The sequence below is a fragment of the Piliocolobus tephrosceles genome, chromosome 6, assembly GCF_002776525.5.
Source record: "Piliocolobus tephrosceles isolate RC106 chromosome 6, ASM277652v3, whole genome shotgun sequence".
NCBI lineage: Eukaryota > Metazoa > Chordata > Mammalia > Primates > Cercopithecidae > Piliocolobus > Piliocolobus tephrosceles.
This window is the reverse complement of record NC_045439.1, coordinates 156,635,686-156,663,038: the sequence shown is the minus strand read 5'-3', so window position 1 is coordinate 156,663,038 and position 27,353 is coordinate 156,635,686. Positions and strand designations below refer to the sequence as shown.

The window sequence follows — 27,353 nt, the reverse complement described above, 5'->3', positions numbered from 1 at the left end:
ACATGGCCAAAACCCCATCTCTACTAAAAATACAAAAATTAGCCGGGTGTGGTAGCACATGCCTGTAATCCCAGCTACTTGGGAGGCTGAGGCAGGAGAATCATTTGAATCCAGGAAGCAGAGTTTGCAGTGAGCCGAGGTTGCAGTGAGTCGAGATCACACCACTGCACTCCAGCCTGGGCGACAGAGTGAGACTCCATCTCAAAAAAAAAAAAAAAAAAAGGAAAGACACCAATAAATAATGAGGTGGAAACCAATCTGTGGCTTTGAGGGCTGTAATGCAGTATATGTAGTACTGCTTCCCGTTTGATTTGAAGGAAAAAAAAGTACAGTAATTCCACTCCCCTTTTTCCCCCCAATCCTGGAAACGAGGTCTGGCTCTGACTCTCACTTGCTCTGTAATCTCTTTTCTATTTAGAGACCAAATGTAAACTCTGTACAGTTCTAAGAATAAAACTGTGTATAAATATGAGAGATCACCATGCTGCTAAGGAAGATGTCTTCAAAAATAATAGTTTTCGTGGAAAATTTGGAGATGCAATTCTGTTTCTTGACATACCCCGATATGGTAAAAATTCACTTTACTGAAAGACCGCGAGTCCAGCTGTAAATTCATGTGTAGTGCCACCCATCTCTGACATCGTTGCTCATTTCAGGCCTGTCTGAAAGCATTCACGTGCTCAGCGTTGTGTATGACTGAGCATTGTAATAGCTGAAGACAAGCTAGTGGAATGAGCACAGTTATTTTTAATTAGCAAAGTTTTGATCATATGTTAAATGAAAAGATAGTTTATGTCTAGAATGATCCTCCTGGAATATTTGACTGGAACTTGCTTTGCACCTCTGAATTTTGAAAGCAAATCTTGAAAAACGTTTTTACTTTAACAACTTTTAGTCTTGTAGAAAGAAATATACATTAGGATAGTTTACAGATTTTAAAGTTAATCCTATAAAATCGGTTTGTTTCAGTATTTCTTGCATAAGCCAGCAATAAAAGTAAGACTTTTGCTGTCTCTGACCTAGAGTGCATCTTTATTTATTTATTGTAAAGAAGAGTGGCTTCAGGTTGCTCCTTTATGGGTTAGCCAGGTGCTTTATTTCCATTCCTCTTAAACAGATAAATTCTTAATAATGAGAAGTATGTGGGGAATACGTGGGTAGGAAGTTTTGTCTTATATCCTAAACGTGGATGAAAATAAATGGACTCTGAATGATTGCCTTTACCACAAGAACACAGCTGTAGATCATGAGAACGCCAGTGTTACCAAACTTTGTACTGTAAAACACCATTTGAAATGTGATAACAAAACCCTGACTGTCACTTATGTAGTGCTCAATACTGAATCTCAGGTGGCCCTCACTTTGGGATAGATCAAGAGATAAGGTTTTATTAGTTTGTGTTGGGGATATATTTCAGTTGTTACACTGGGAATACTGGGAAGTGAGTTAATTGATGAATGAGCTCAATTCTAGTTTATGTCCAGAAAGGATGTAAAACAGAAGCTCATACTACTTTCTGTGGGTTCTAGTTAGGAACATAAGATTAGCATATACCTAGTTTAATTAATTTTTTTTTTTTGATTTACTGAAATATTTTTTGCTTTTTAAATAAATGTACATTCCCAAAGATTGAAAAGTTCATTTTCCTTCTTGGTTATCTTAGGAATTTTCACTCTTTTGGAATTGTCACTATCTTAGAGATTGTACAACAGATTCTGGTAACTGAATATCACAAGTTAAGATTAGCTCACTTAATTCAGTATGTAATTTTAAAATTCAGGAGGATACCAGTAATGACTAATTATTTTTGTTAGCTTAACAAATATTAAATGAGTACATTTTGTTTGGGATCCTGATCTGGAAATTTACAGTTTTCAACTGCTGTACGCTGTAATGATGACCTTGTGAATTGCGTAACTCATTGTTCAAGAAACAAAGGATTTGCGTTGTACGCTCTTAAAAAAAATGAGCAAACTTATGGTCATCCTGTAATAACAGAGCAATCTTGTGTGCTTTCTTGGTTGGAGGAGGTGGCAAACTCATTATCTAGAACCTGGGCTTGCTGTTCAGCAGTTTCTGTATTTTTCCTTGTTAATATTTTTAAATGTTTGAATTGAATCTGGATACTTTCATGTAAGTGTTTTCTGCATATGTTTGGTATCAATATCTCAATAGGAGGGACACATTAAGAATTATAAAGTAATTGGGCATATATGCTTAACAATTTGTTGAATATACTGACAAGGCAAATGGACACTATAGTACCTGTTACTGTTAGATTTAGGGTTGAAGAAGCTGTGAAATATGTAACAATTTGGATTCCTAAAGCAGGCATTTTTACATTCAACAGATTTTTGTTGGTTACCTTGTGTGTACCAATCACTGTAGGTGCTGGAGATGGAGCAGTGAACACATCTCTGTACTGATAGGGCTTTTTAATGGTGTGGGTAGAGAGCAGCAAATAAAAATGATGATAAGTGCTAGAATCCCTAACCTGCCTTCTCTGGGTCATGTTCTCTCTCCCTCAAAGATTACATGTATCTTGTCTTCTAGGGTTCTCGTTTTCTTGTTTTTCTTTATAGTTACCACCTAATTATGCATTCTGAAAGCACTAGTTTTGACTCTCTCTGAACTTTGCACATACGGAATCTTCTAGTGTGAATTCTGTTGTGTATGGCTTCTTTTGCTTAGCATTATGTTTGTAAGATTATGTTGTGGATAACTGTAGCTCATTAGTTTTCATTCTGTTCTTGTATTTCGTGGTATTCCATTGTATGAGGACTTTATTGGTTTTGGGAGAAAAATAGTTTCAGTTAGACTTTTGTGGCTTTTTGGAGAAAAATACTGTATATGTCTGTCTGAGGGGCAAGAATTAGATATGTGTTATTAGGCAGTCATTGGAGTACCAACAGCTGAGTAAAAGGTAGTAAGCTTCTTTTGGTGTTCCTGTGATTATCTTGAAAAATCAAGTTGGTCATAGTTTTGAGGATGTTTTATGACTAAGATCTTAAATCTGTCGTACTAAAGTTTATGTTTTAGTAGTAAGATACCCACTTACCTAACTGATCAGACCACCAAAAGCCACAATCAGGGGAAATACATGAATTTGGCAAAAAGAAGTCTGCCTTTCAAAATATAATTGTAGGAAAAATTTTCTGGTAATGTCATTTGAAGGTGTAAGGAAGATTTATTTACTGATTTTTTTTTTTCTAACTGGTAATTATTGGAATATTAATACTTAAATACAGAAGTACGCTATTTTGATGCTGTATCAACTATAAAATTCAAGTCAGCCGTGGCAAGTAGGCTTACATTTTAGTTGTGTGAGAAATATGTGTCAAAACAAACAGTAGCCCCTAACATTGCATGCTGACTCTGTGACAGATACTGAGTGTTTTATGTGCATTACCCCGTTTAATCTTCACAATTCTGTTAGATACTACCATAGTCTCTGTTTTTACAGGTGAGGGATCTGAGGTTAAATTTACTTGCCATAGGTAATCATGCATCTACTTATATGTTCTATAACTCATACATTCACATCCTTATATGTTTATGTGTTGTAAGAGAGTGCCAGGGAGAAGAGTATGGAATGGTGTTAGGTGAGTCTTAGACCAGACAAGCAGCATGAATCGTGAAAGCCGGAAGAGAGGGCACTGGTCCATCAGAGCACAAGCCAGCTCGTCTAAAGGAAGCAGCTCTTGCTCAGCCCCAGCTGATTGTTGTCTTAGAAGAAGACAGGCCAGATCTCCCAGTTTTTCAAAAGAGGTTGTAAGTCTGGATTTTCATGTAAATCACCCTGACTTAAGTCTTGCGAGTTGACTTAGTTTTTTATATCTTTTTATTGTGAAATATATTGCCATGTGTATAGAAGTACATAGAGCAAATGTACATTAATGAATTATTACAAAGTGAACACCCATGTAAACACCATTCACTTGTCAGCAGGCCAGATCCTGCACGGAGAGGTCAAGTAAAAGAAGGACTGAGAAGATTATCATTGAGCAACTCTTAAGTTTTACTTACTCTGTGAGTGTAGGCTCTGGAATCTGAATCCTGAGTCTGCCACTAAATGGCTGTTTTCTCATCTGTACACGAAATGCAAATGTAAAAAGGCGAACAGGACCCATCTCAGGGTGGTTGTGGGCTCAGCACATACTAAGCTATTATGGTAGCCGTGTCTTCTAAAAACATTTTAAGTGAAGCCCATTTTAGTATCGGAGAGGAGGCATATAGGAATTTTATTTATTTACTTGTTTATTTACTTATGGACAAAGGTTGGCCTGTAGATTCTATAGGACATTCATTCATTCATTCATTTTGAACAGAGATCAGCCTGTAGGTTAGTAGTTTTCAGCCCAGCAAGATGTTTTGTGGTTTCAGAAGAAGGATTCATTTATTCATTCATTTATTTATTTCTGGACCAAGATCAATCAGCTTGTAGGTTAGTAGTTTCAGCCCAGCAAGATGTTTTATGGTTCCGGAGGAAGGTTCCCTGGGTTCCTGAGATACTTTTGAAAAAATTATTACAATGGCATTAGGTAAGAGATACAGTCTTTAGTCTGATGGATTAGGCAATAGAGATGAAAGACTATTCCAAATCCAGGGTACCTGGCTGAATTTGGATGTCTACCTAGTGTGGTGAATGGTTGATTAGCAAGTTCCATTCAGCTTTGATCATCTGAGCATCTCTGGTCTTTCTACTTGTTTTATCTCTACTTCGAACCATTTACATTCTCCCTCCTCCCTCCTGCCCCCACCAAGTAATCCTCCCTCTGGATTCCTGTAATAGCCTCCTAAGTAGTATCATACCCTCCTCTTCCCCTGACAATCTGTTTTTCTAAAATAATCTTCTCAAAATCCAAGTTTGATTAGTTTCTCTCCCTTCCCCCCCACCACACACATACATACGAACACTCATCCTGGAATTCCTAGGCTGCTTAATTACCTTTAGAGTAAAAGATCAATTAATCCTTACTGTAGTCAGTAAGCTCCTAGCGGATTATTTGGCCCCTGCCTACCCCTCTAGCCACATCTTGGATCTTTTTCCTCCTTGCTTCTTGTTCGCAAACTGTACTTTCCTCTTTTTAGTTCCTAGCAGGTGTACTTCCTATCAGCTTTCTCTTTGAGTTCCTCATGGCACTGTTTTTCCTTCCTTCATAGTACGTATTTAAACTTGTGATTATATATTTAGCCATGGAGTTTTTCGATCATCTGGTTCTCCTGCTAGACTGTAAGCTCCGTGAGAACAAAGGTCACACTAGTTGTGTCTGGTTATTGGTGTGGTTGAACGCAGTGTTTAGCATATAGGAAACTCTCAAACATTATTTGAACGAACGAGAGATGCTCTTTCCTACGCCAGGCTCTTGCACGTGCTGTTTTTTCTACCCGGAAACCTTCCCACCTCCATCCCTCACGCACCTCAGAGCTATCCCTCGTTCTTCTCCTCAAGGACTTTGCCCAGAGCCCAGAAACTAGGTCAAAACTCTGTGCTTTAAACTGTGTATCCCTTTACAGCGCTTCTGACAACATGGACTTAGTCCTCTGCTATTATTTGATTAATATCTGATACCCCTTCCAGACGAAAGTTACCTTTTTACTTCTGTTATTCACTTTCTGGTAATGCTAGACCACCTTGAATTCAGCTTAGAAAAGCAGCAGAAGGTACTAATCCATCCCCAGGACTAGTTGCATTTTTGTTACTATTTCTGGAAGGGGAATCTGTTGCTGGAATAGCCAACTCATGGAAACACTGCTTAATGTCCTGGCATCATGGTAGCAGCATTCTTGGTTTGAGCCTTTCCTAAATCAGTAATTAATTTCTAGTCCCCTCAAGTTACCTTCTTTTAAGTGGAAAATTTTCAACCCCATAGAAAAGTGGATGTGGGGAATATAATGAATCCCCACGTTACTGTCATCCAGTACGGTTAACAACTTAGGAGCCAATCTCATTTCATCTATACTTCATTCGTTGTGTCTTCCTTTTCAGATTTCAGATTTTCGGATTTCGGATGTCCATCCTGAAATCGGAAACACTTTCGGTTCTAAGCATTTCAGAGAAGAAAGAGAATATTCAACATGTATCTGAATATATATCTCTAAAAGATGTCTTTCTTTTTAAAGTACTGTAATTGCATTATCAGTAGCACACTTTTAAAATAAACTCCAAGTACTTAAGTGTGTTTTGTTTTGTTTTTGTTTTTTTTAAGACAGAGTTTCACTCCTGTTGCCCAGGCTGGAGTGCAATAGTGTGATCTTGGCTCACTGCAACGTCTGCCTCCCTGGGTTCAAGGGATTCTCCTGCCTCAGCCTCTTGAGTAGCTGGGATTACAGGCGTCTGCCACCACGCCTGGCTAATTTTTTTGTATTTTTAGTAGAGACGGGGTTTCACCACGTTGGCCAGGCTGGTCTCGAACTCCTGACCTCAGGCGATCCACCTGCCTTGGCCTCCCAAAGTGCTGAGATTACAGATGTGAGCCACTGCGCCCAGCCATATTTAGTGTTTTCTAATTGTTTTAAATGTCAGCTTTCCTTAATGAAGTCCTCTTACGGTGATTGTTTAACATTTCTCTTAGGCATATGAGGTCCGCCACTTCTTTCTCTCTCTTTCCCTTCTTCCCTTGCAGCTTTATTGGTTGAGAAACAGAATTGTTTGTAGAATTTTTCACAGTATGGATTTTGGTGTTTGCTTCCTTGTGGTGATTACAGTGGTGGTTGGCCCACTGTATTTCCTGTGAATTGGTTAACTGAAGCTAGAGCAATTCTTTCTAATAAAAATACCACATGAGCCATCTGTATAACGTAGCCACACCAAAACGTTTTTTAAGGTAAACTTAATTTTCATATTTTATTTAAAACATATATCCAAAATATTACCATTTTATCATGTAATGATATAAAATTATAGGTGAGATATTTCAAATTATTTTCCATACTCAGTCTCTGAATACTGTTGCATGTATATTTTACGTGTCATGTATATCTTACACATAGCATATCATAATATATCACATTTCATATCATATATATCTTTTACATATACCATATTTCAGCTTGGACCAGCCACATTTTAAGTGCTGAGTAGCCCCATGTTGCTGGTGGCTTCTGTACTGGATAGCACAGAATGTCAGTCTAGAGCCTTGATCAGATTCAGAGTTGATTTTTTTGTTTTTGCAGTTCTACTTCACAAGTGGCATTCAGTCCCAGGGTTTTTCCTGTTGTTTTTGGATGATGTCTGCAGCCACTGATGATCAGTTTTAGATCCCATAATTCACTAGGTGTTATAGAATGATGATATTCAATTTTTATTATTCCTTTTTCATTGGTTAGCTGGAATGCTTCTAAAAAAATAAACTTCCCTTCATCTACTGTTTTGATCACCCACTGGTACTGTTTGTATAGGAAAGGAAGAGTAAATATCTTATTCTTGTCCTATATGTACAGTTTCTCAAAATAATGAGTTTTGCCAACACTTACCATTTTTTAGAATCGGTATGAGCATATGGATGGATGGAAGCATATTTGATTTATTTTAATCCATTGCAGTCAAATTATTTACCGTTGTGTCAGATTACTTTATTCTGAATTGTTAAGTAACATAATACATTAAACAAATCATAGGTGTACACAGATTGATTAATTTGCAAAGTGAATACGCCTGTTTGCCCACAACTCAGATCAAGGAAGAACATTTACTAGTGTCCCAGAAGCTCCCCCACCTTCATCCCTTCCAGTTACTACATATACAAAGATAACCCTGTCCCAACTTCTAACAGTGTAGGTCAGTTTTCCCTGTTTTTTGTTTATGTTTTTATTTTAAGACAAGAATCTCACTCTGTCACCCAGGCTGGAGTGCAGTGGTGCAGTCTCGGCTCACTGCAAACTCCGCCTCCTGGGTTCAAGGATTCTCGTGCCTCAGCCTCCCAAGTAACTGGGATTACAGGCATGCGCCCCCGCGCCTGGCTAATTTTTGTATTTTTAGTAGAAACGGGGTTTCACCATGTTGGCCAGGCTGGTCTTGAACATCTGGCCTCAAATGATCTGCCTGCCTCAGCCTCTAGAAGTGCTGGGATTACAGGTGTGAGCCACCGTGCCTGGCCCCTTTTGCCTGTTTTTTGTTTCTTAATTCAGATGTGATGTTTACCAGTTTTCAAGGATTATGAAATTCATGTGTTCATTGTAGAATATATAAAAACTTAAAATACACAACTCTGAAACCAAGCTTTTTTTCTGAGTACATAAATATGATTTTTTCTGAAATTGGTATCTTTCTGCATTTTTCTATACCATTATAACATTTTTCTTTAAACTTTTTATTTTAAAATACTAGATTTATAGAAAAGTTAAACTTCTTTAGTGTGGTTGCATTCTCCATCTGTAATATAGTTAAGTTAATTTGTTACTGTTTTTATTCTGTTTTTGATTGCTTCCCTTCCGTCCATGTCTTTTTGGTTTTAATAGTTTAATTTTTTGGTCCGTGAAGGGTAATGTCGTGAAACAATACTGTGTTCTAAGAAAGAGAGTTACACAAAAAGATATACTCAGAGGACTGTCACTCTCTCTTCATCCCTGCTATACCATTCCTTTCTTCCTCCTCTTTACCGGAATAAACTGTGAGAGGTCTTTTTATCTATCTTCAACCTTTAGAAGATGCTATACCTAAAAATAGTTTTATTTTTGGTAACTGGAAAGCACCCTAGATTTTAAGTTTCCAGGAATATTTGTAACTGTCCCTATTGAGATTTTCTCAATATATAATGTACACGTAATGGTAACTTTTAAGCTGATGTTCTTTTACTCCTATTTTATAGCTAATATAGCAGCTTATCTGTGAACTTACGTTTTTAGCAGACCTTCAACTTTGATCAACCAAAAAATTACAGGTTCACTATGTCTTTCTTTCCAACTAGTACTTCCTAATCATATCCATCTCATCATTTGTTTCCTAAACTGTTAGCCAAGAAATGGACACAATGATATATTTGTGAATTTAACCAGTGTTGAATACAGTGGGGTGTTGGATGCTAAATTTACTTAATTTCTATTGAGACTTTTATCCTATAGTTGCTACCTTCTTATTTTGATCATTATTTTAATTCTTATGCTTCCTGAATTTGTATCCTCTATTCATGAAGTTTGTTGAATCCCTGAATATCCTTAGGTCCCTTCTTCATTTGATTTTAGAGTGCTCTTTTTTACTACCTCCTGGACATTTCTTATTTGGGGAATTTAAATGACAGCCCCTCAGATCAGTCCAAATATACATATTTTGCTTTACCTTTTAACACATAACACTATTCCCTTTGTAATTCGTGTCGCAGTGATCACAATTTGAGATTATGTAATTGAAACTTCATTGAAGGGCAGGGGTCATCTGTTTTATTCACTAAAACTTACATTGTACTTCTCCTTAAGTTTCTGGCTCAACCTCATCTCCATAGATGATCTTGCTTTCAGTTTTGATGGAAAAAAGCTAAAAAGACCAAAACAGAAACACTTTCGAGTTCAGAAGGAATCAGAAACAGTTCAGTGTAGCAGCTTTGCTCACAGAAGGAACTCGGAGGGGTCACAGAGTGTTCTTAATACCTTTACTATTTGGTTTTCCTAGTGGGGAACTCCATGTCATCAAGAAAGAGTGTTCCTTGAAGATCTGAGGAAATTTTATTATTTTATGATGTCAGGTAAATGAGGTGTATTGATAACAAAAATTGAGGGATCTTAAGCTTTGCTGTATTCTCTGGACAGTAAGTAGTGTTTTGTATTAGCTCCATTGGTTTTCATGTATCCTCATTGTCTGCTCCTTCTCAAGTTCCTTTGGTTGTCCACAGGGTTATCTCAGTCCTTGGGTAATTACATCTTTTCCGTTTGACTTCAGCGCTGCTACTTGGTTGACTACTCAAGAGCCATCTTGAACTCCGCCCCCCACTTCTCACTAACTTTCTAACTGGTTTCCCTTTCTCAAATCATTTTCCCATTACAGCCTTCAGAATGAATTCTGATTATGTCATTTGATTGTCAAAAATTCTTCAGTGTCTTCCGTTTGAGTTTAAAGTCATAGGCATTATATTATAAAGCCCATTGTGATCTGATACCCTTGCACCTTCTCTCCTTTTCCTCTCTCCCTGTTCCACAAATTGTACAACTTAGTCATATCAAAGCCAGCATCATGTGTAGCAGCATACAATCTTGCTGACATGCTGTTTCTTCTGAGACATCTTTCTCCACTCTTTTCGTGGACATCCTTCAAGCTTGAACTCAAAACTGTTGCTGTTTCAGGGAATAGGTCTCTGATCTTCACAGCAGACACAGTCCTTTTGCATCTTCCATAACAGCTCTTATCTATTTGGTGCAAAAAGCTCTTATCTTTTGATGCTATTTTAATGGCAAAAGCTGCAATTATTTTTGCACCAACTTAAATACCATTTATTTAGTGTTCTCAGCTGCTGCTTTGAGCCCCTAGGCAGGAAGAGGGATCTATTTTTGGCCTCCCCAACACTTACCATATCTGATACATGTTTGTTGAATGAATGAATGAATGATACATGGATTGTTTTTGAAATTACAGCCGTAAGGATAGCAAAATTTAACTGGCTGTGTATTTAGATAATGTTGAGTTCTTCATTTGGAGTATACTTTATATCTTCTTTTGGATTTGTTCTTCTCCCAGTTACAGGCTCATCCTGTCTTGTCAGTTCTTGTGCCCTCCTGTCTTTCCCCATTCAGTAATGTCCTAAAGGACAGTGAAACTGCCTAGAACTAGGATCTGAAGTTTTGGCAGGAAGCCCTTCAGAGTTGGTGATCTGAGTAGTGTCTTTGCCAGCTGGAGCTTAGAACAAAGAAACTAAACAAACTCTTGGCAGATTCTGAAATACAGCTTTTTGCTCCTTCAGAAATTGTGATTCTAGTCAGTTGATGCTTAGAAATGTGCACAAAACTCAGAATCCAGCAACCATGAATTGCAGTCACTTTTGATGCCTGCAGTACTTCACTAATTATTGAATTTGTAGCCTGTTCATTGGAATTATAGTCTAATAGAATTTTGGAGCTAGAAAAGTCTTTTCATTTGCGATAATTTCACCCATTTCCATAATTGTATAGGTGAGGAAAATTAAGATCACGTTTCTAGTTGATGATACCTTTGGGCTCGGGTCTCCTTATGCTTGGTCTAGTTCATTTCCTGTTTACCAACATCTGTCTGAGTTACTAGGGAACGGCAGTGCTAGAATCATGCTTAGAGGAATAATACATTTTTCCCCTTGATCTCCTACAAGCCTAAATGTCTTGAGCCTGAGACTGGTAATTTCCCGGAAGCTTTTTGTGCAAGTTACGCAATTATCTCTTGTGCATTTTTGAAATGAGAAAATGACAAGCAAGTTTACGATAAGGATATTAAGTTTTAAAAATATTTTATAAGTAATAGATGAATGTGATTAAAAGTGCAAAGGGCTCCCAGTGAAAAGTGATACTCCTCCCACCTGGTTTTCCTTTCTCCACCCCAGAAACCATGCATTTCTTAGGTATTCTTCCAAAGGAACCTCCCCACCCCTTGCTTTTCTAAAGAATTAAAATTCTCAGTCATTAGTGAACATTTTTTCTTTATGGAATGCTCATGAAAATAGTGGTTAATAAATTTACTGGTACTAAAAATGTCTTTTATCAATTTTAGCTTGATTTCTCAGTGATTTACTGGAAGGATTTCTTAGTTTTTCCCCAGCATTTTATTATGGTCGCTTTCAAACACATAACAAGATTGAAAGAAGTCTACCATGGATACCTGAATCCCAACCACTATGATTCTACCGTTATCATTTTACTGTATTTGCATTATTACATATTTGTGTGTTTGTGCGTCTGTCCATTCCTCAGTTCATTCAGAACTCCTCATCAGGACTGTCTGGTTACATAAACAACCATGAATAGAATTTGCTGCTTTTGCCACAGAAGCAAATGAAAGGCTAGAGAATGGAGAGAAATGACATGGTCCATGATTTAAACTGGGAATATATTTTTCTGTTGTTTTTTAAAAAAGATAAGGAGTGGTAAAACATAGTAACTCACTTATATTATGGATTAAGTTGGTTTAGTGGCTGGTCAAGAGCCTAACCACTTCTTTTTGATGTTTCATTCTCAATTACTTCTACATAGGTCTTCCTTCAGATTAATCAAGCTATATTTGATGTTTAACAGAGAAGTTTGTTGAGATGTGTACTTTTCCAGTCCTCCAAAGAAAAACTCTATATTGATTTTGATATGGAATGGTGTGAGGGCAATTATGTTTTAGTATTTTAGTCTTCTCCCTTGGACAAAATAAGTTTCTGGAGACTGTACATTAAGACCTTAATGTGCCGGGAGTGGTGGCTCACGCCTGTAATCCCAGCACTTTGGGAGGCTGAGGCAGGCACATCACGAGGTCAGGAGATGGAGACCATCCTGGCTAACACGGTGAAACCCTGTCTCTATTAAAAATACAGAAAGATTAGCCAGGCATAGTGGTGGGCGCCTGTAGTCCCAGCTACTCGAGAGGCTGAGGCAGGCGAATGGCGTGAACCCGGGATGAAGAGCTTGCAGTGAGCCACTGCCCTCCAGCCTGGGCGACAGAGTGAGACTCCGTCTCAAAAATAAATAAATAAATAAGACCTTAATGTATAGATTGCTAACAGGAGAATAAACATTTTTTATAATTAACAATAAGAACATTAATCCTCTTAAACATTATTTGATTTTCCTAAAAGCCAAGTGAAAAACAGATACAGATGCTTCTCAACTCACTTAGAACAATGTCCTGATTAAACTCATCATAAGTTGAAAATATTTTAAGTCAAAAATGCATTTAATACACCCAGTGTACCCAATATCATAAGCTTAGCCCAGCCTACCTTAACCATGCTCAGAACGCTTACATTAGCGTATAGTTGGGCAAAGTTATCTTAACACAAAAGCTTATTTTACAGTACAGTGTTGAATATCTCATAATTTCTTGAATACTGTAGTGGAAATGAAAAGCAGTGGTTGTATGGGTACCATCGTCAAGTCAGAAAATCAAGCTGACCCATCCTAAGTCAGGACTGTCTGTATTTGAAATGTCAAATAGGAATGAGATTTGGTGAATATGGTTTGAAATACATTGCCAGTTTGTTCTGATGGGGAATGGAGAAAGGAAGATAAAACAACTGATAGAAAAATGTCACCCACAGTCCCTTTACTTTGAAGATGATAAACAGTGTTAACATTTTATCCTTTCAGCCTTTATTCCCTACTAATGTTTAAACAAAATTAGGATAACCATGTACACGCTGTTTTACAACCTGCTCCCCCCTTTATGTTAAATAATTTTTCCCATTTGATCAACATCCTCTTACAAAATGGAAAACTGTATTCATTAAGACCTTAGAGAGGATGATTAACTTTCATACCATAGAGTGCGTTATCAAGGAGAGTTAAGTGCATGTTATCACATCACTTGCGGTTTGGACTGATGGGAAAAAGATTAAAAAGGCAGAAAAACAATGTCACTGCTTAATGAAATAGATCAAGAAAAGATGAGCTGAGATCTATGCAAGCAATTCTCATTCTTAATATCAGCTGAGATTGGACAAACTGGCAACTATTGCAGATACTTTTATCATGTATACGTTAGTGGGACTGTTGATGTTTAGCTGATTTACTCATACTATTGTTGCTTCTCATTGATGGAAAAAAAAATTTTTTTAATGCATTATCCTGGTCAATGTTTGTTTAAAAAAAAACAAAAAAAACCAGCTTTGTTTCCCGTAGAGGTCTCATTAAAGGGAGGTTTTGCTGCACTGGAAGATTGAAACAAAACGCTGGTGAGGTTGGCAGTTCTTATCTATGGGAGTGAACAGAGAGATCCTTTCTCTCTCCTCTCTCATTCATCTGGCAGGACAGTTAATCTAGTTGCTTTGAATTTAGGGAAGCAGGCTTTCTTTATAGGGACTTACTTTCTAAAATGGCATTAATCTTCAATTAAAGTTACTGTGGGAAAGGAAAGATTGGGCCTGTGGCACCTTGATAGGCATATTCTCATGATACTAATAACAGCAGTAAGGGAAGACAGACCTCACTTATGAAATAGGCATTTATATGGTGTGACTAGTGGTCTGAGAGTGTCATGCTTAGCCTTCTCCCATTTTACTTTACCTTTTGATAACTCTGAAGAATCTTTTTAAAATTTACTTGTAAATACATTTTTGGAGTCCCAGTTTCGTAAAATGGTAACGTTAAGAGAGACTGAAATACTTTAAGTCTCCAAGAGCAGTTAACCCCATTTAAAAGAAATTTATTTTGAATTCTTTACTGCTAATTCCTTAGATCAAGCTTGTCCAACCCGTGGTTCACAGGTCGCATGCGGCCCAACACAAATTCATAAATTTTCTTAAAACATTATGAGATTTTTTGGGGGGTTTTTTTGTTTGTTTGTTTTTTATTTTTAAAAAGCTCATCAGCTTTCATTAGTGTTAGCGTATTTTATGTGTGGCCCAAGACAATTCTTCTTCTTTCAGTGTGGCTCAGGAAAGCCAAAAGACTGGACACCCCTGCCTTAGATAATAATTTATTTTCCTCTCTAGTGAGAGGCTCCTGACAAGAGGTAAAAGTGAAGTCCACTGTGATTTGGGTGGGGCCTGTATTGGAGCTCATATCGCTTTTATTTTATAATGACTCTTGGGGGAGTTTGGGAGATTGTTCTTGTTTGTTTTTGTTTCTTGTGTGTGTCTACGTGTGTGATACATACACTAGAAAAGCTGTTCTTTTTCTTTTGGTTATAAGTGAAGCTTGAGAAGGTAATTCTGTAGCAAAACTGAAACTAGGTGGAGCAGTCATGTTTGTGACCTTAAAGCAGCCATTTGCCAAACCTAGCAATGGTTTTATCTGTTTTCCTGTAACATGTATATTTCTAATCATTGTGTTCAGAGGCATTTCTCTTCCTTTGTAAAACATAAGAGATGCTTTTAAATGTTTACATGCCATTAGGTATTTTAAGATAATACCGCTCCAATTTTTACTCTTTTCTATCGAATATTAAGTGTAAAGTTGCAGAGTTAGCTTGAACACTGATTTCATCTTGCATGAAATGAATATAGAGCAGCTGTCCAAATTAAGTTAAAAACAAAGGAAGTTCCTGTGTGTCGTTTCCTGTCTCTTAAAAGCAAACAAAAAACTTTCCATAATTATTAAGGTCCTTTCAGAGTATCTCTAATATTAACAGTGTGAATTTTGGTATTTCAGTATGCTGAATTGTTGGATATTCTTGCTCACCTTATTAAGGACATTTTCTTAAAAGGTAAATGATTTATTTTTCTTTTCCTTTATCAGAGCACAGCAATGGAGGAAACAGCTATATGGGAACAACATACAGTGACGCTTCACAGGGTAAGTTTGTGTTGCAGTAAATAATCTGTGTATAACTCAGGATACTGGCAGCTTTGAAAACAATAGAGGAAAGCCAGATGTCAGGAAGCCAGAGGAAGGAGGAAACTTTTTCTATATTCTTTTGTTTAAAATTAGAGTTAAAATAATTTTTTATTAAGGTCAAAAGTGAGCATGATTACTTTTTCATATATCCTTTTGAGTATTTGCTGCTTTTATTCCTGACTTAAAAAGTAAGTGATTTGCTTTTTAAATTTTTGAGTGATCAGATAAAAGACTCTGTATATTAGTATAAATTATTATAAACTGCTTCAACCTTTCTGAGTATATATGCATGCATTGTGGGAGTGAAGTTAGAAATTAAACCGGGTTGTATGCATAATAAAATCCTAAAAGATACTTAATTGATTTCGACCATGTTGACCCAAGCTGTTGCTTAAACAATTGCAGATGCGAGAAGAGAGATGAGTAGTAGTAAGAGATGAGTTCTTACTTGGTGGGACTAAGAACTTTGTCTGAAGTGAGACTGCTATCAATTTGAATTCTAGTTCTTCCTTTCTCTTGCTTTAGAAATGGGGAAGTGATCAGTCACCTTCGAAAGCCTTGATTTTCACGAGTTTAAAATGGAACAAATTGACACCAGTTCATGCTTTACCAATTTGTAAAGTTAAGTGCCTCTCAAAATTCTCTTTCCTCTCTTTGAAGAGAGCTGAATCTACTGATTACTCCCTTTCTTAGAAAATGTATGGAAAGAGAGAATATTTAAATATTGACCTTGCACTTTACACTTACTATTTCTACCAGCTGTATCCATTAGTAGGAAGATGGAAAGGGAAAAGAATCATGTTCCTGGACTCTGCCCCTGATTATCTCACGAATGTTTGGATCTGCACATAGTAGATAATGGGTAAATTAATTATTAAAAAATAGTGGTTTTTGGCCAGGCGCGGTGGCTCACGTCTGTAATCCCAGCACTTTGGGAGGCCGAGTCAGGCGGATCATGAGGTCAGGAGATCGAGACCATCCTGGAAAACACAGTGAAACCCTGTCTCTACTAAAAATACAAAAACCTAACCAGGCATAGTGGCGGGCGCTTGTAGTCCCAGCTACTTGGGAGGCTGAGGCAGGAGAATGGCATGAACCCAGGAGGCGGAGTTTGCAGTGAGCTGAGATCGTGCCACTGCACTCCAGCCTGGGCGACAGAGCGAGATTCCCTCTCAAAAAACTTTATAGTCAACTTTGTAATGTTTCATTATTAAATGGTGAAGGAAATCATTAAATAATACTAACTTTAACTTTCATAAACCTGCAATATGGCCTCCCTTTGTTTGAAATGTATTGATAGGCAGCATATTTAAATCCGATACATATGATTAAACATATAAAATAACTTCTTACCTTATGACTGGTGGTGATGTCAATGATTTGCTATTATTCTTATCACATTACATTTGTTTTTATTAAGACTTTCATTGTTTTTATTGGTATAATTTACATATAGTAAAATTGACCCTTAGTGTACAGTTCTGAGTTTTGACAAGCATACACAGTCATGTAACCACAATTAAAATACAAGACAACTTCAATACAAAAACTTTCCCTTACACCTATTTTTAATCATCCCTGTCCCCTCACCTCCACTTAACCAGTGATATGGTTTCTTTTTGTACTTTTTTGCCTTTTCTAGAATGTCATGTAAATGGACTCATACAACATGTAGCCTTTTGAGGCTGACTTCTTACACATAGCCTAATGTATTTGGGGTTTCTCCATGATGTTACTCTATCAGTAGTTTCTCTTATTGCAGAGTAGCATTTCATTGTATGAATGTATAATTGTGTATCCATTCTCCAGCTGTGGTATATTTGGGTTTTATAGTTTCCATTGATTATGAACAAACCTCCTTTCGTGTACAGGTTGTTGTATGAACATAACTTTTTATTTCTTTTGGGTAAATATTTAAGAAAAGACTTGCTATGGGTCCCATGGTAATTATTTAAGTTTTAAAGAAATGGTCAAACTCTCTATACCATCTAACACCACCATTGGCAGTGTATAAGAGCTCCAGTTTTTCTGTATCCTCATCAGCACTTGATACGGGTTGAGCATCCCAAATCTGAAATCTAAAATGCGAAATTCAAAACTTTTTGAGTGATGACGTCATGTTTAAAGGAAATGCTCATTGAAACATTCTGAATTTTGGATTTTCAGATTATGAATGCCGAACTGGTAAGTATAATGCAAATATTCCCAAATCCAAAACATTTGAAATCTGAAACACTTCTGGTCCCAAGCATTTCAGGTAAAGGATACTCAATCCGTATTGTCAGATTTGAAAAGAAAAAAAAAAAATAAAAGGCGCACAGTGGCTCACGCCTATAATCCCAGCACTTTGGGAGGCAGAGGCTGGTGGATTACCTCAGGCCAGGTGTTCGAGACCAGCCTGGCCAATATGGTGAAACTCCATCTCTACTAAAAATACAAAAATTAGCCAGACGTGGTGGCACATGCCTGTAGTCCCAGCCACTTGAGAGGCTGAGGCAGGAGAATTGCTTGAACCCAGGAGACAGAGGTTGCAATGAGCCGAGATCGTGCCATTGCACTCCATCCTGGGCAACAGAGCAAGACAAATTGCCATTCAATGTGTACCTAGTGGTATCACATGTGGTTTTAGTCTGCTTATCTCTAAAGACTAATGATCTCTTGATGTGCTCATTTGTTACTCATATATCTTTGGTAAAATGTATTCAAATCTTTTGCCCATTTTTAATTGGGCTTTTCTTACTGAGGTTTTATAACCTTGTGGCAAACAAAATACAACATAGACTTCACGTATTCAAGTCTGTTGCCCATTTTTAAGCCCTATGTTGCTTGTTTTTTAGTTGTTGAGTTGCAGTAGTCTTTATATATTTTGGATATTAGCCAGTTATTAAATATATGATTTATAAATATTTTTTTCCTTTCCATGGATTGCCTTTTTACTCTGTGATTGTTCTTTTTGGTACACAGAAGTTACTGAGTTTTGAGAGGGTTTTTTTGTTTGTTTTTTATTTATTTATTTATTTATTTATTTATTTACGTATTCAGGATACAGGTTATCAGGTATTATTTTGTAAATATTTTTTTCACATTCTGTGATTTGCCTTTTCTTTCTAATGACAGTATCTTTTGCAGTACATGCTTTAAGTTTTGATAAAGCTCTGGCCAGGTATAGGGGCTCACGCCTGTAATCCCAGCACTTTGGGAGGCCGAGTCAGGCGAATCACTTGAGGCCAGGAATTTGAGACCAGCCTGGCCAACATGGTGAAAGCCCATCTCTACTAAAAATACAAAAATTAGCCAGGAGTGTTGGCATGTGCCCGTAGTCCCAGCTGCTCGGGAGGCTGAGGCAGGAGAATCGCTTGATCCCAGGAGGCAGAGGCTGCAGTGACCTGAGATCACGCCACTGCACTTCAGCCTGGGCGACAGAGTAAGACTCCGTCTCAAAAGGAAAGAAAGAAAAATTTTTAATAAAGTCCAGTTTGTTAATTTTTGCTTTTATCAATCATGCTTTTGGTTTTGTATCTCAGAAATCTTTGCCAAACCCAAAATCAAAAAGTTTTTCCTCTGTGTTCCTTTAAAAGTTTTATTTCAGTTAATTCTGTTTGTGCCATGAGATACAGGCAGAGAGGTTTTTTTTGTTCACACAGATGTCCAGTATTTATTTTGAAGAAGCGTTTTGTTTGAAAGGTCACACTTTGGCCGTTTAATTGCCTTTCTCCCTTTATCAAGAATAAATCGACCATGTATTTCTGGACTCCCTTGCCTGCTCCACTGATCTGTGTGTCGCCTTTTCACCAGCTACTTCTGTGTCTGTTACTGTGGCTTTATGTTAAATGTGGAAGTCAGGAAGGGCAAATCCTTCAAATACTTTAAAAAATTATTTTGGCTATTCCAGCTCCTTTGCCTTTCTGTATAAATTTTAGAATAATTTTGTCAACTTTTATCTTCCTTCCCTCAAAGAAAATAAAACCTGCTGGGATTTATTGGGATTGCATTTGAATCTACAAATCATTGGAGAGAATTAACATTTTAACAATATTGAATATTCCAAACTCTGAATATAATGTTATCTCCTCATTGTTTTATTTCTTTAATGTATTGTAGGTTTTGGCAAATAGATCCTGCACACATTTTGTTAGGTTTATAGTTAAATATGTCATGTTTCTTGGTGCTGTTGTAAATAGTTTTTTTTTTTTTTTACTTCAATATTTGATTGTTCCCTGTTACTGTGTAGAAATGCAGTTTGTTTGTTTGTTTAATAGCAACCTTGCAGTCTTAAAATTACTAGTTGTAGGAACTTTCTTGTGTAGATTCCTTGGTGGTTTCCTATGTGTAGGCAGTCATGTCATCTGTGTATAGAGGCAGTTTTTTCCCTCCTTTTGAATGCTCTTTATTTCTTTTTCCTGCCTTATTGCACTAGCTTGAACTTTGAGGATGTTGTTAATTAGGAATGGTGAGCAGGCATACTTACCTTACTCCTAATACTGGGTAAAAGCTGTCTTTCACCAGTAAGTGTTTTTTTGGCTGATGCCTTTTATCAGGTTAAGGAAGTTCCCTTGTATTTCTGTTTTGCCATTTGTTAGATTGAGGAACTTCCCTGTATCTGGTGCTAGAGTTTTCTTTGTGGGAAGGGTTTTCATTACAAATTCAGTTTCTTTAACTTTGTGTATAAATATTCAGGTTATGTGTTTCTTCCTTGTTACAGCTTTGTTTTGTGTTTTGGTAGGTTGTATCTTTTTTTTTTTTTTTTTTTTTTTTTTTGAGACAGAGTCTTGCTGTATCACCCAAGCTGGAATGCAGTGGTACGATCTCGGCTCACTGCAGCCTCTGAGGTTGAAGCGCTTTTCCTGCCTCAGCCTCTCGAGTAGCTAGGACTATAAGCATGCGCCACCAGACCTGGCTAGTTTTTGTGTTTTTAGTAGAGCTGGTGTTTCACCAGGTTGGCTGGGCTGGTCTTGAACTCCTGGCCTCAGACAGTCCTCCCACCTCAGCCTCCCAAAGTGCTGGGATTACAGGTGTGAGCCACCATGCCTGACTGGTAGTTTGTATCTTTCACAATATTTGTCTTTATCATGTAAGTTGTTAAAATTACGAGCATAACATTGTTCATACTATTCCCTTTTTTTTAATTTTGGATTTTGGATGGTTCTGTAAGGCCGTTTTGTTTTGTTTCATTATTTATATTGGTAATTTGTGTCTTACTTCTTGGTCAGTCTGGCTAGAGGTTTGACAATTTTATTAATCTTTTCAAAATACCTACTTTTGTTTTCATTGATATTCTTCTGTTTTCTGCTTCATTGATTTCTGCTCTTATTTTAATATTTTCACCCTTTTGTTTACCTTGAGTTTCAGTTAAGCTCTTTTGATAGTTTTTTTTTTTTACTAGAAGTGAGATTATTCGTTAGAGACCACAGGTGCAGTTTGCTATTACCACATTACATCTTCTCCCTATTACCTTTTCAGTTTTTTCAATAAGCAAAATAACATAAGACACCTTTAAATTAGCTGAAGTATGTCTTCCCTTTGTATGCTCTTGCTTGGTTTTGTTGGGAATTCATGTGTAGGAAAATAATAAATGTATTTACCACAAACCTGTGTCTCATTAGCTCAGGGAAAGTGAGAAAGATCCTGAATATTAAGAAAACAGAATCTGATTTTTCTGACCTTGTTAAAAAGTGTCATACCAATTCATCGTGGTAGGTAATGGCTCAGGCAAGTCTGTTATGATAATGCCTGTTTTAGATGATTAGTGCAGGTTCCATTTTGTACCTGGCTTCTTTCTGTGCCTCAATTTTTTTTTTTTTTTTGCCATGAGAGGGCAGCCCAGAAAATGTCATCAGAAGATACATAGAGATAAGAGAAGTATATAACTCACAATTCTTTGGTTGTTAAATATACTAACTGTTGCACTAGGAAAATAGCTGGGTTTCCTCTGAGCCTTATCACAGAGAGACTATGACAAAATCAAAGTCCTCACCAGCCATCCCTCCAGGAATGGTTTTTTGGTTGTTTTTGTTTGTTTGTTTTTGTTTTTTTTTTTTTGAATTAAAAAAATAGATTTTCAGTGCAAGTAGTAATAAAAAGTCTCCCCTCAAAGAAAAGCCCCAAGACCTGATGGCTTCACTGCTGAATTCTACCAAATATTTAAAGAAGAATTATATCACTCCTACTCAGACTATTCCAAAAAGCTAAGAAGAGAATACTTCCAAATTCATTCTACAAGGCCAGTATTTCCCTGGTACCCAAACCAGACAAAGACACAACAAAAAAAAGAAAACTACAGGCCAGTATCTTTGAACAGAGATGCAAAATCCTCAAACCAAATTCAACTATGTATTTAAAAAATCATTCATTGTAATCAAGTAGGATTCATCCCAAGGATGCAAGGATGGTTCAGCATACTCTGATACGGTTTGTGTTTGTGTCCCTGCCCAAATCTTATGTTGATTTGTAATCCCCATTGTTTGAGGAGGGGCCTGGTGAAAGGTGATTGGATCATAGGAGTGGAGTTCTCATGAATGGTTTAGCACCACCTCCCCTTGCTACTGTATAGTGAGTGAGTTCTCATGAGATCTGGTTCTTTAAACCTCCCTGCTCTCGTCTCTCTCCTACTCTGGCCATGTGATCTGTGTGTTCCCCTCTTGCCTTCTGCCCTGATTATGCATTTCCTGAGGCCTCCCCAGAAGCCAAGCAGATGCTGTCATGCTTGCTGTACAGCCTGCAGAATAGTGACCCAGTGAAACCTCTTTTTTTAAATAAATTGCCCAGTCTCAGGTATTTCTTTATAGCAGTGAGAGAACCACCTAATACTTATTCAGATCTGTAAATACGATACATCACATCAAAAGAATGAAGGACATAAAACGTGTCCATTTCTATAGATGCCAAAAAAGTATTCAGTAAAATTCAGCATCCCTTCATAATAAAAACACAACTGGACGTAGAAGGAACATGCCTCAACACAGTAAAAGCCACAGACAGATAAACCCACAGCTAGTATCAAGGGGTTTGGGGGGGGGGGGGAATCTGAAACCTTTCCTGTATGTAAGATCTGGAAGAAGGCAGAGATACCTACTTTCACCACCTTTCTTCAATGTGGTCCTGGAAGTCCTAGCCAGAGCAATTAAACAGGAGAAGAAAAGAAAAGGCATCCAAATTGGAAAGAAAAAAGTTCGATTACCCTTGTTTGCAGACAACAGTGTCTCAAATTTAGAAACAGCTAAGGACTCGACCAGAAACTGTTAGAACTGAGGTTTAGTAAACTTGCAGGATGCAGAATCAGCATATAAAAATCAGCAGCATTTCTGTATGCCAAGAGCAAACAATCTGGAAAATAAACCAATAAAATAATCATCTTTACAGTAGCTACAAATAAAATAAAATACCTAGGAATAAACTTACCCGAAGAAGCAAAAAATGTCTACAGTGAAAACTATAAAACACTGATGAAAGGTATTGAAGAGGACACCAAAAAGTGGAAAGATACTCCATGGTCATGGGTTCAATGTTGTTGGAATCAGTGTTTTAAAATGGCCACAGTACCCAAAGGAATTTACAGATTCATTGCAACCCTTGTCAGAACACCAATGACATTCTTCACAGAAGAATGTTTTGGGATTGGAAAAGCTATCCTAAAATTTCTGTGGAACCAGAAAGACCCAGAGTAGGCAAAGCAATCCTGGGCAAAAAGAACAAAACTGAAGAAATCACATTACATACATTATGTGACTTCAAATTACACTTCAGAGCTATAGCATGGTGCTGGCACAAAAGCAGACACAGACCGATGGAACAGAATAGAGAGCCCAGAAAAAAATCCACACATTTACAGCCAACTCATTTTCAACAAAGTCACCAGAAACATTGGGGAAAGGACAGTCTGCAATAAATGGTGCTGGGAAAATGGGACATCCACATGTAGAAGAATGAAACTGGACCCCTATCTCTTGCTGTATACTAAAGCAAATCAAAATGGATTAAACACCTGAAATTATGAAACTACTAGAAGAAACATTGGGAAATACTGAACGTCATTGGTCTGGGCTAAGGTTTCTTGAGTAAGACTTCCAAAGAACAGGCAACCACAACAAAATGGACAGTGGGATCACGTCAAGCTCAAAGCTGCTGCACAATAAACTCAACAAAATGAAGTAACAACCCACAGAATGAGAGAAAATATTTGCATACTCCTCAGCTGGCAAGAGATAATAACCAGAATATATAAGGAGCTAAAACAACAGGAAAAAGACATCCAATTTTAAAATGAGCAAAAGATCTGAAGCACAAGAGCTGAATAGATGTTTCTCAAAAGAAGACATAAGGATAAATGGTCAACAGGTATATGAAAAAATGGTCAACATCACTAATCAGAGAAATACTCATCAAAACTATAATGAAATATTTCGTCCCAGTTAAAATGGCTTTTATCAAAAAGACAGGCAATAACAAATGCTAGTGAGCATGCAGAAAAAAGAGAACTCTTATATGTTGATAGGAATGCAGACTAGTACAGTCACTATGAAGAATAGTATGGAGGCCAGGCATGGTGGCTCACGCCTGTAATCCCAGCACTTTGGGAGGCTGAGGTGGGCAGATCACGAAGTCAGGAGATCGAGACCATCCTGGCTAACACGATGAAACCTCATCTCTACTAAAAATACAAAAATAAAAAAAAATTTTTCCACAGAAAAATGGGGCAGGTGTGGTGGCGGGCGCCTGTAGTCCCAGCTACTCGGGAGGCTGAGGCAGGAGAATGGCGTGAACCTGGGAGGCGGAGCTTGGAGTGAGCCTAGATTGCTCTACTGCACTCCAGCCTGAGCAACAGTGCCAGACTCTGTCTCAAAAAAAGAAAAAAAATATTTATTATTGGAGGCTCCTCAAAAACTAAAAATAGAGCAACCATATGATCCAGCAATTCCACTGCTGTGTATATATCCCAAAGAAAGGCCTGGGTGCGGTGGCTTATGCCTGTAATCTCAGCACTTTGTGAGGACAGGGTGAGCAGTTCACCTGAGGTCAAGAGTTCGAGATCAGCCTGATCAAAATGGAGAAACCCTGTCTCTACTAAAATCCAAAATATTAGCCAGATGTGGTGGTGTGCACTTGTAGTCCCAGCTACTCGGGAGGCTGAGGCATGGGAATTGCTTGAATCCGGGAGGCAGAGATGGCAGTGAGCCAAAATCACACCATTGCACTCCAGCCTGGCAACAGAGTAAGACTCCGTCTCAAAAAAAAGAAAAGAAAAAGAAATCAGTATATCAAAGGGATAACTGCACTCACATGTTTATTCCAGCATTGTTCGTGACAGCCAAGTTATGGAATCAACATAAGTGTCTCATCAGTTGATGAAGGGATAAAGAAAATGTAAATACGCTCTATGGAATATTACTCAACCATAGAAAAGAATGAAATCGTATCATTTGCAACAACATGAATGGGACTGGAGGACATTACGTTAAGTGAAATAAGCCAGGCACAGAAAGACAAGTGCCACATCTTCTCACTCATGTGGGAACTCAAAAAAAAAAAAGAAAACATGAATTCACGGAGACAGTAGAATGATGGTTACCAGAGACTGGGAAGGGTGGTGGGGAAGTGGGGATAGGTAATGGGTGCAAAATACGGTTAGAAGGAGTAAGATATAGGCCGGGCACGGTGGCTCACGCCTGTAATCCCAGCACTTTGGTAGACTGAGGCGGGTGGGTCAGGAGGTCGAGACCATCCCGGCTAACAGGTAAAACCCCGTCTCTATTAAAAATATAAAAAATTAGCCGGGCGTGGTGTCGGGCGCCTGTAGTCCCAGCTACTCGGGAGGCGGAGGCAGGAGAATGGCGTGAACCCGGGAGGCAGAGCTTGCAGTGAGCTGAGATCATGCCACACTGCACTCCAGCCTGGGTGACAGAGCAAGACTCTGTCTCAAAAAAAAAAAAAAAAAAAAGTAGTAGCACAATAGGGCAACTATTGTTAATTTATTGTATATTTCACAGTAACTAAAAGAGTGGAATTGGAATGTTCGTAACAACAAAGAAATGATAAGTGCTTGAGGTTCTGGATATCCCAGTTACCCTGATTTGATCATTACACGTGATACTTGTGTCAAAGTGTATGACGTGGATCCCATAACAACTATTATTTACTATAATAATTAAAAATGAAAATATTTTTTAAATCTTTGGACAATGGAAGAGTCTTGCCAGTGCGAGCTGAGAGAGTTATGTCAAAGCATAATAACTTAGTTGACTTCATTCTCTGAGGCTACAGAACGATACTTTCAACTGTCTCAGTCTTTTGGTGTTCTAAGATGATGCCAAATAAAATTTAGACTATCTAGAGCAGGGTCAGCAAAGTATTTATTTAAAGAGCCAAATAGTAAATAAGTATTTTAGGCTTTGCAGACCATAAATCTCTGTCAAAACTGCTCAACCCTGCAGCCGTATTGTAGAAGCAACCATAGACAGCAGGCAAACGAATGAGTGTGGCTGTGTTCCAACTGTGGGCCATAGTGTACTGACCGCTGATTAGAGCAGTGGCTCTCCAGGTTTTATTATAAAGAGGGATCCACTGTGCAGTCCCTACCCATCAAAGATTCTTACTTAGTTTGTCTGGGCTGGGACCCCTAACACGTATTTTAAATAGGCTTCAGTTTGAAATGAAGGACTGTGGCCTCTGGCATCCCACTTTTAAGGAACACTCACAGAGGAGTGAGAAAGCTTGTTCTCTCTGAGGTGAGCAGGTGGGGTTTTGGCAGTGGTAGTGACTGAAGGGGATAATCTGAAACTGTATTCTTTCAGCAGTAACCTGGAGTATAGATACTCTGTATTGCCAAGTGAGGACACATTCATATTCTTTGACATCTGACAGTCAATTTTATAAAAGTTGGAGGTCATTTTGTAAAAAAAACCATTTAATTGATGAGAACCTATCATTTTCTGCTATTTACTGTCTAGAATAATATATGCTTCATTCTTTCATTTGTATTTCCAGAAGGTGCTTTCTTCATCTTACATTTTAGAAACCATTGAAACCCTATTCATTCTTAAAGACTAAGAATTTTTTGGTGTTCCACTGTGTGCCAAGCACTGTTGCACTCTTGTAGGCCCTGGAATTATGTCAGAAAAAAACAGGCAGAAATTGCCTCCTCATGGATTCTGATCTCTCTGCTGGTCCTCAGTGACAGTTGAATATGTACATCGGATAGTTGTTTACCCCATCTTCTACTACATGATAACTTTCACAAGGGTTGGAAATCTTAAGTCAGTTTTCTGTCTGCTTAGTGCTTGGTACCTAGTTCTGCCCCAAAAAACTGAATTCCCTAGGGTACCAGTCATGTTGAATAAAAGTCACTCTTGGGAAGTCTACAACAGCACTGCCCAGTAGCAGTATAATATAAACCACATATGTAAATTTAAGTTTTTTAGTCTTCCTATTAAAAACTGTAAAAAAAAAAAAAAGTGACACTAACTTTATAATAGGTCTTATTTAGTATGTACAAAATGTATTTCAACATGTGATAAGTTTAAAAATTGATCAATTGAGTCCTACAAAATTGTTCACTTTTCAATGTCAGCACCTTTCAGGTAACGCTAGCCATATTTGAAGTGCTTAATAGTCATATGTCTAATGCTTATCGTATTAGTGTAGGTGTGTAGCTTCAGATGGTAACTGCATGTGTTCATCTCTCCTGCAGCTGTAACACACCCACACCTTTTCAGCTTTCAGATATTCTCCCTTAGAAAATGCATACATTTTTTTAATTCTTTGGGAAATGAAGTGAATTCCTCAGGATTGAGTTGCTCATCGTTACTCTGCTTTTACATTTTCTAAAATAGAATTATGTAAAGGATTAAATGAGTATTTGTATACTAAAGCATTAAAAGATGAGTATAGAAAGCAAGGAAACTAGGCAAGAGATAATTTTAAGGGTAAGC

General features: G+C 37.6%; 1 protein-coding gene across 5 annotated transcripts in view; it reads left to right on the top strand.

Annotated features, from left to right (window-relative positions):
• TJP1 (tight junction protein 1) overlaps positions 1–27,353 on the top strand; it is a 288,086-nt gene that overhangs the window by 162,181 nt on the left and 98,552 nt on the right. For all 5 annotated transcript variants that reach the window (XM_023187696.2, XM_023187694.2, XM_023187699.2 and 2 more), the window contains one exon: positions 15,331–15,387. In XM_023187696.2, the coding sequence (XP_023043464.1) occupies positions 15,331–15,387 (57 nt within the window). The remainder of the gene's footprint in view (positions 1–15,330; positions 15,388–27,353) is intronic.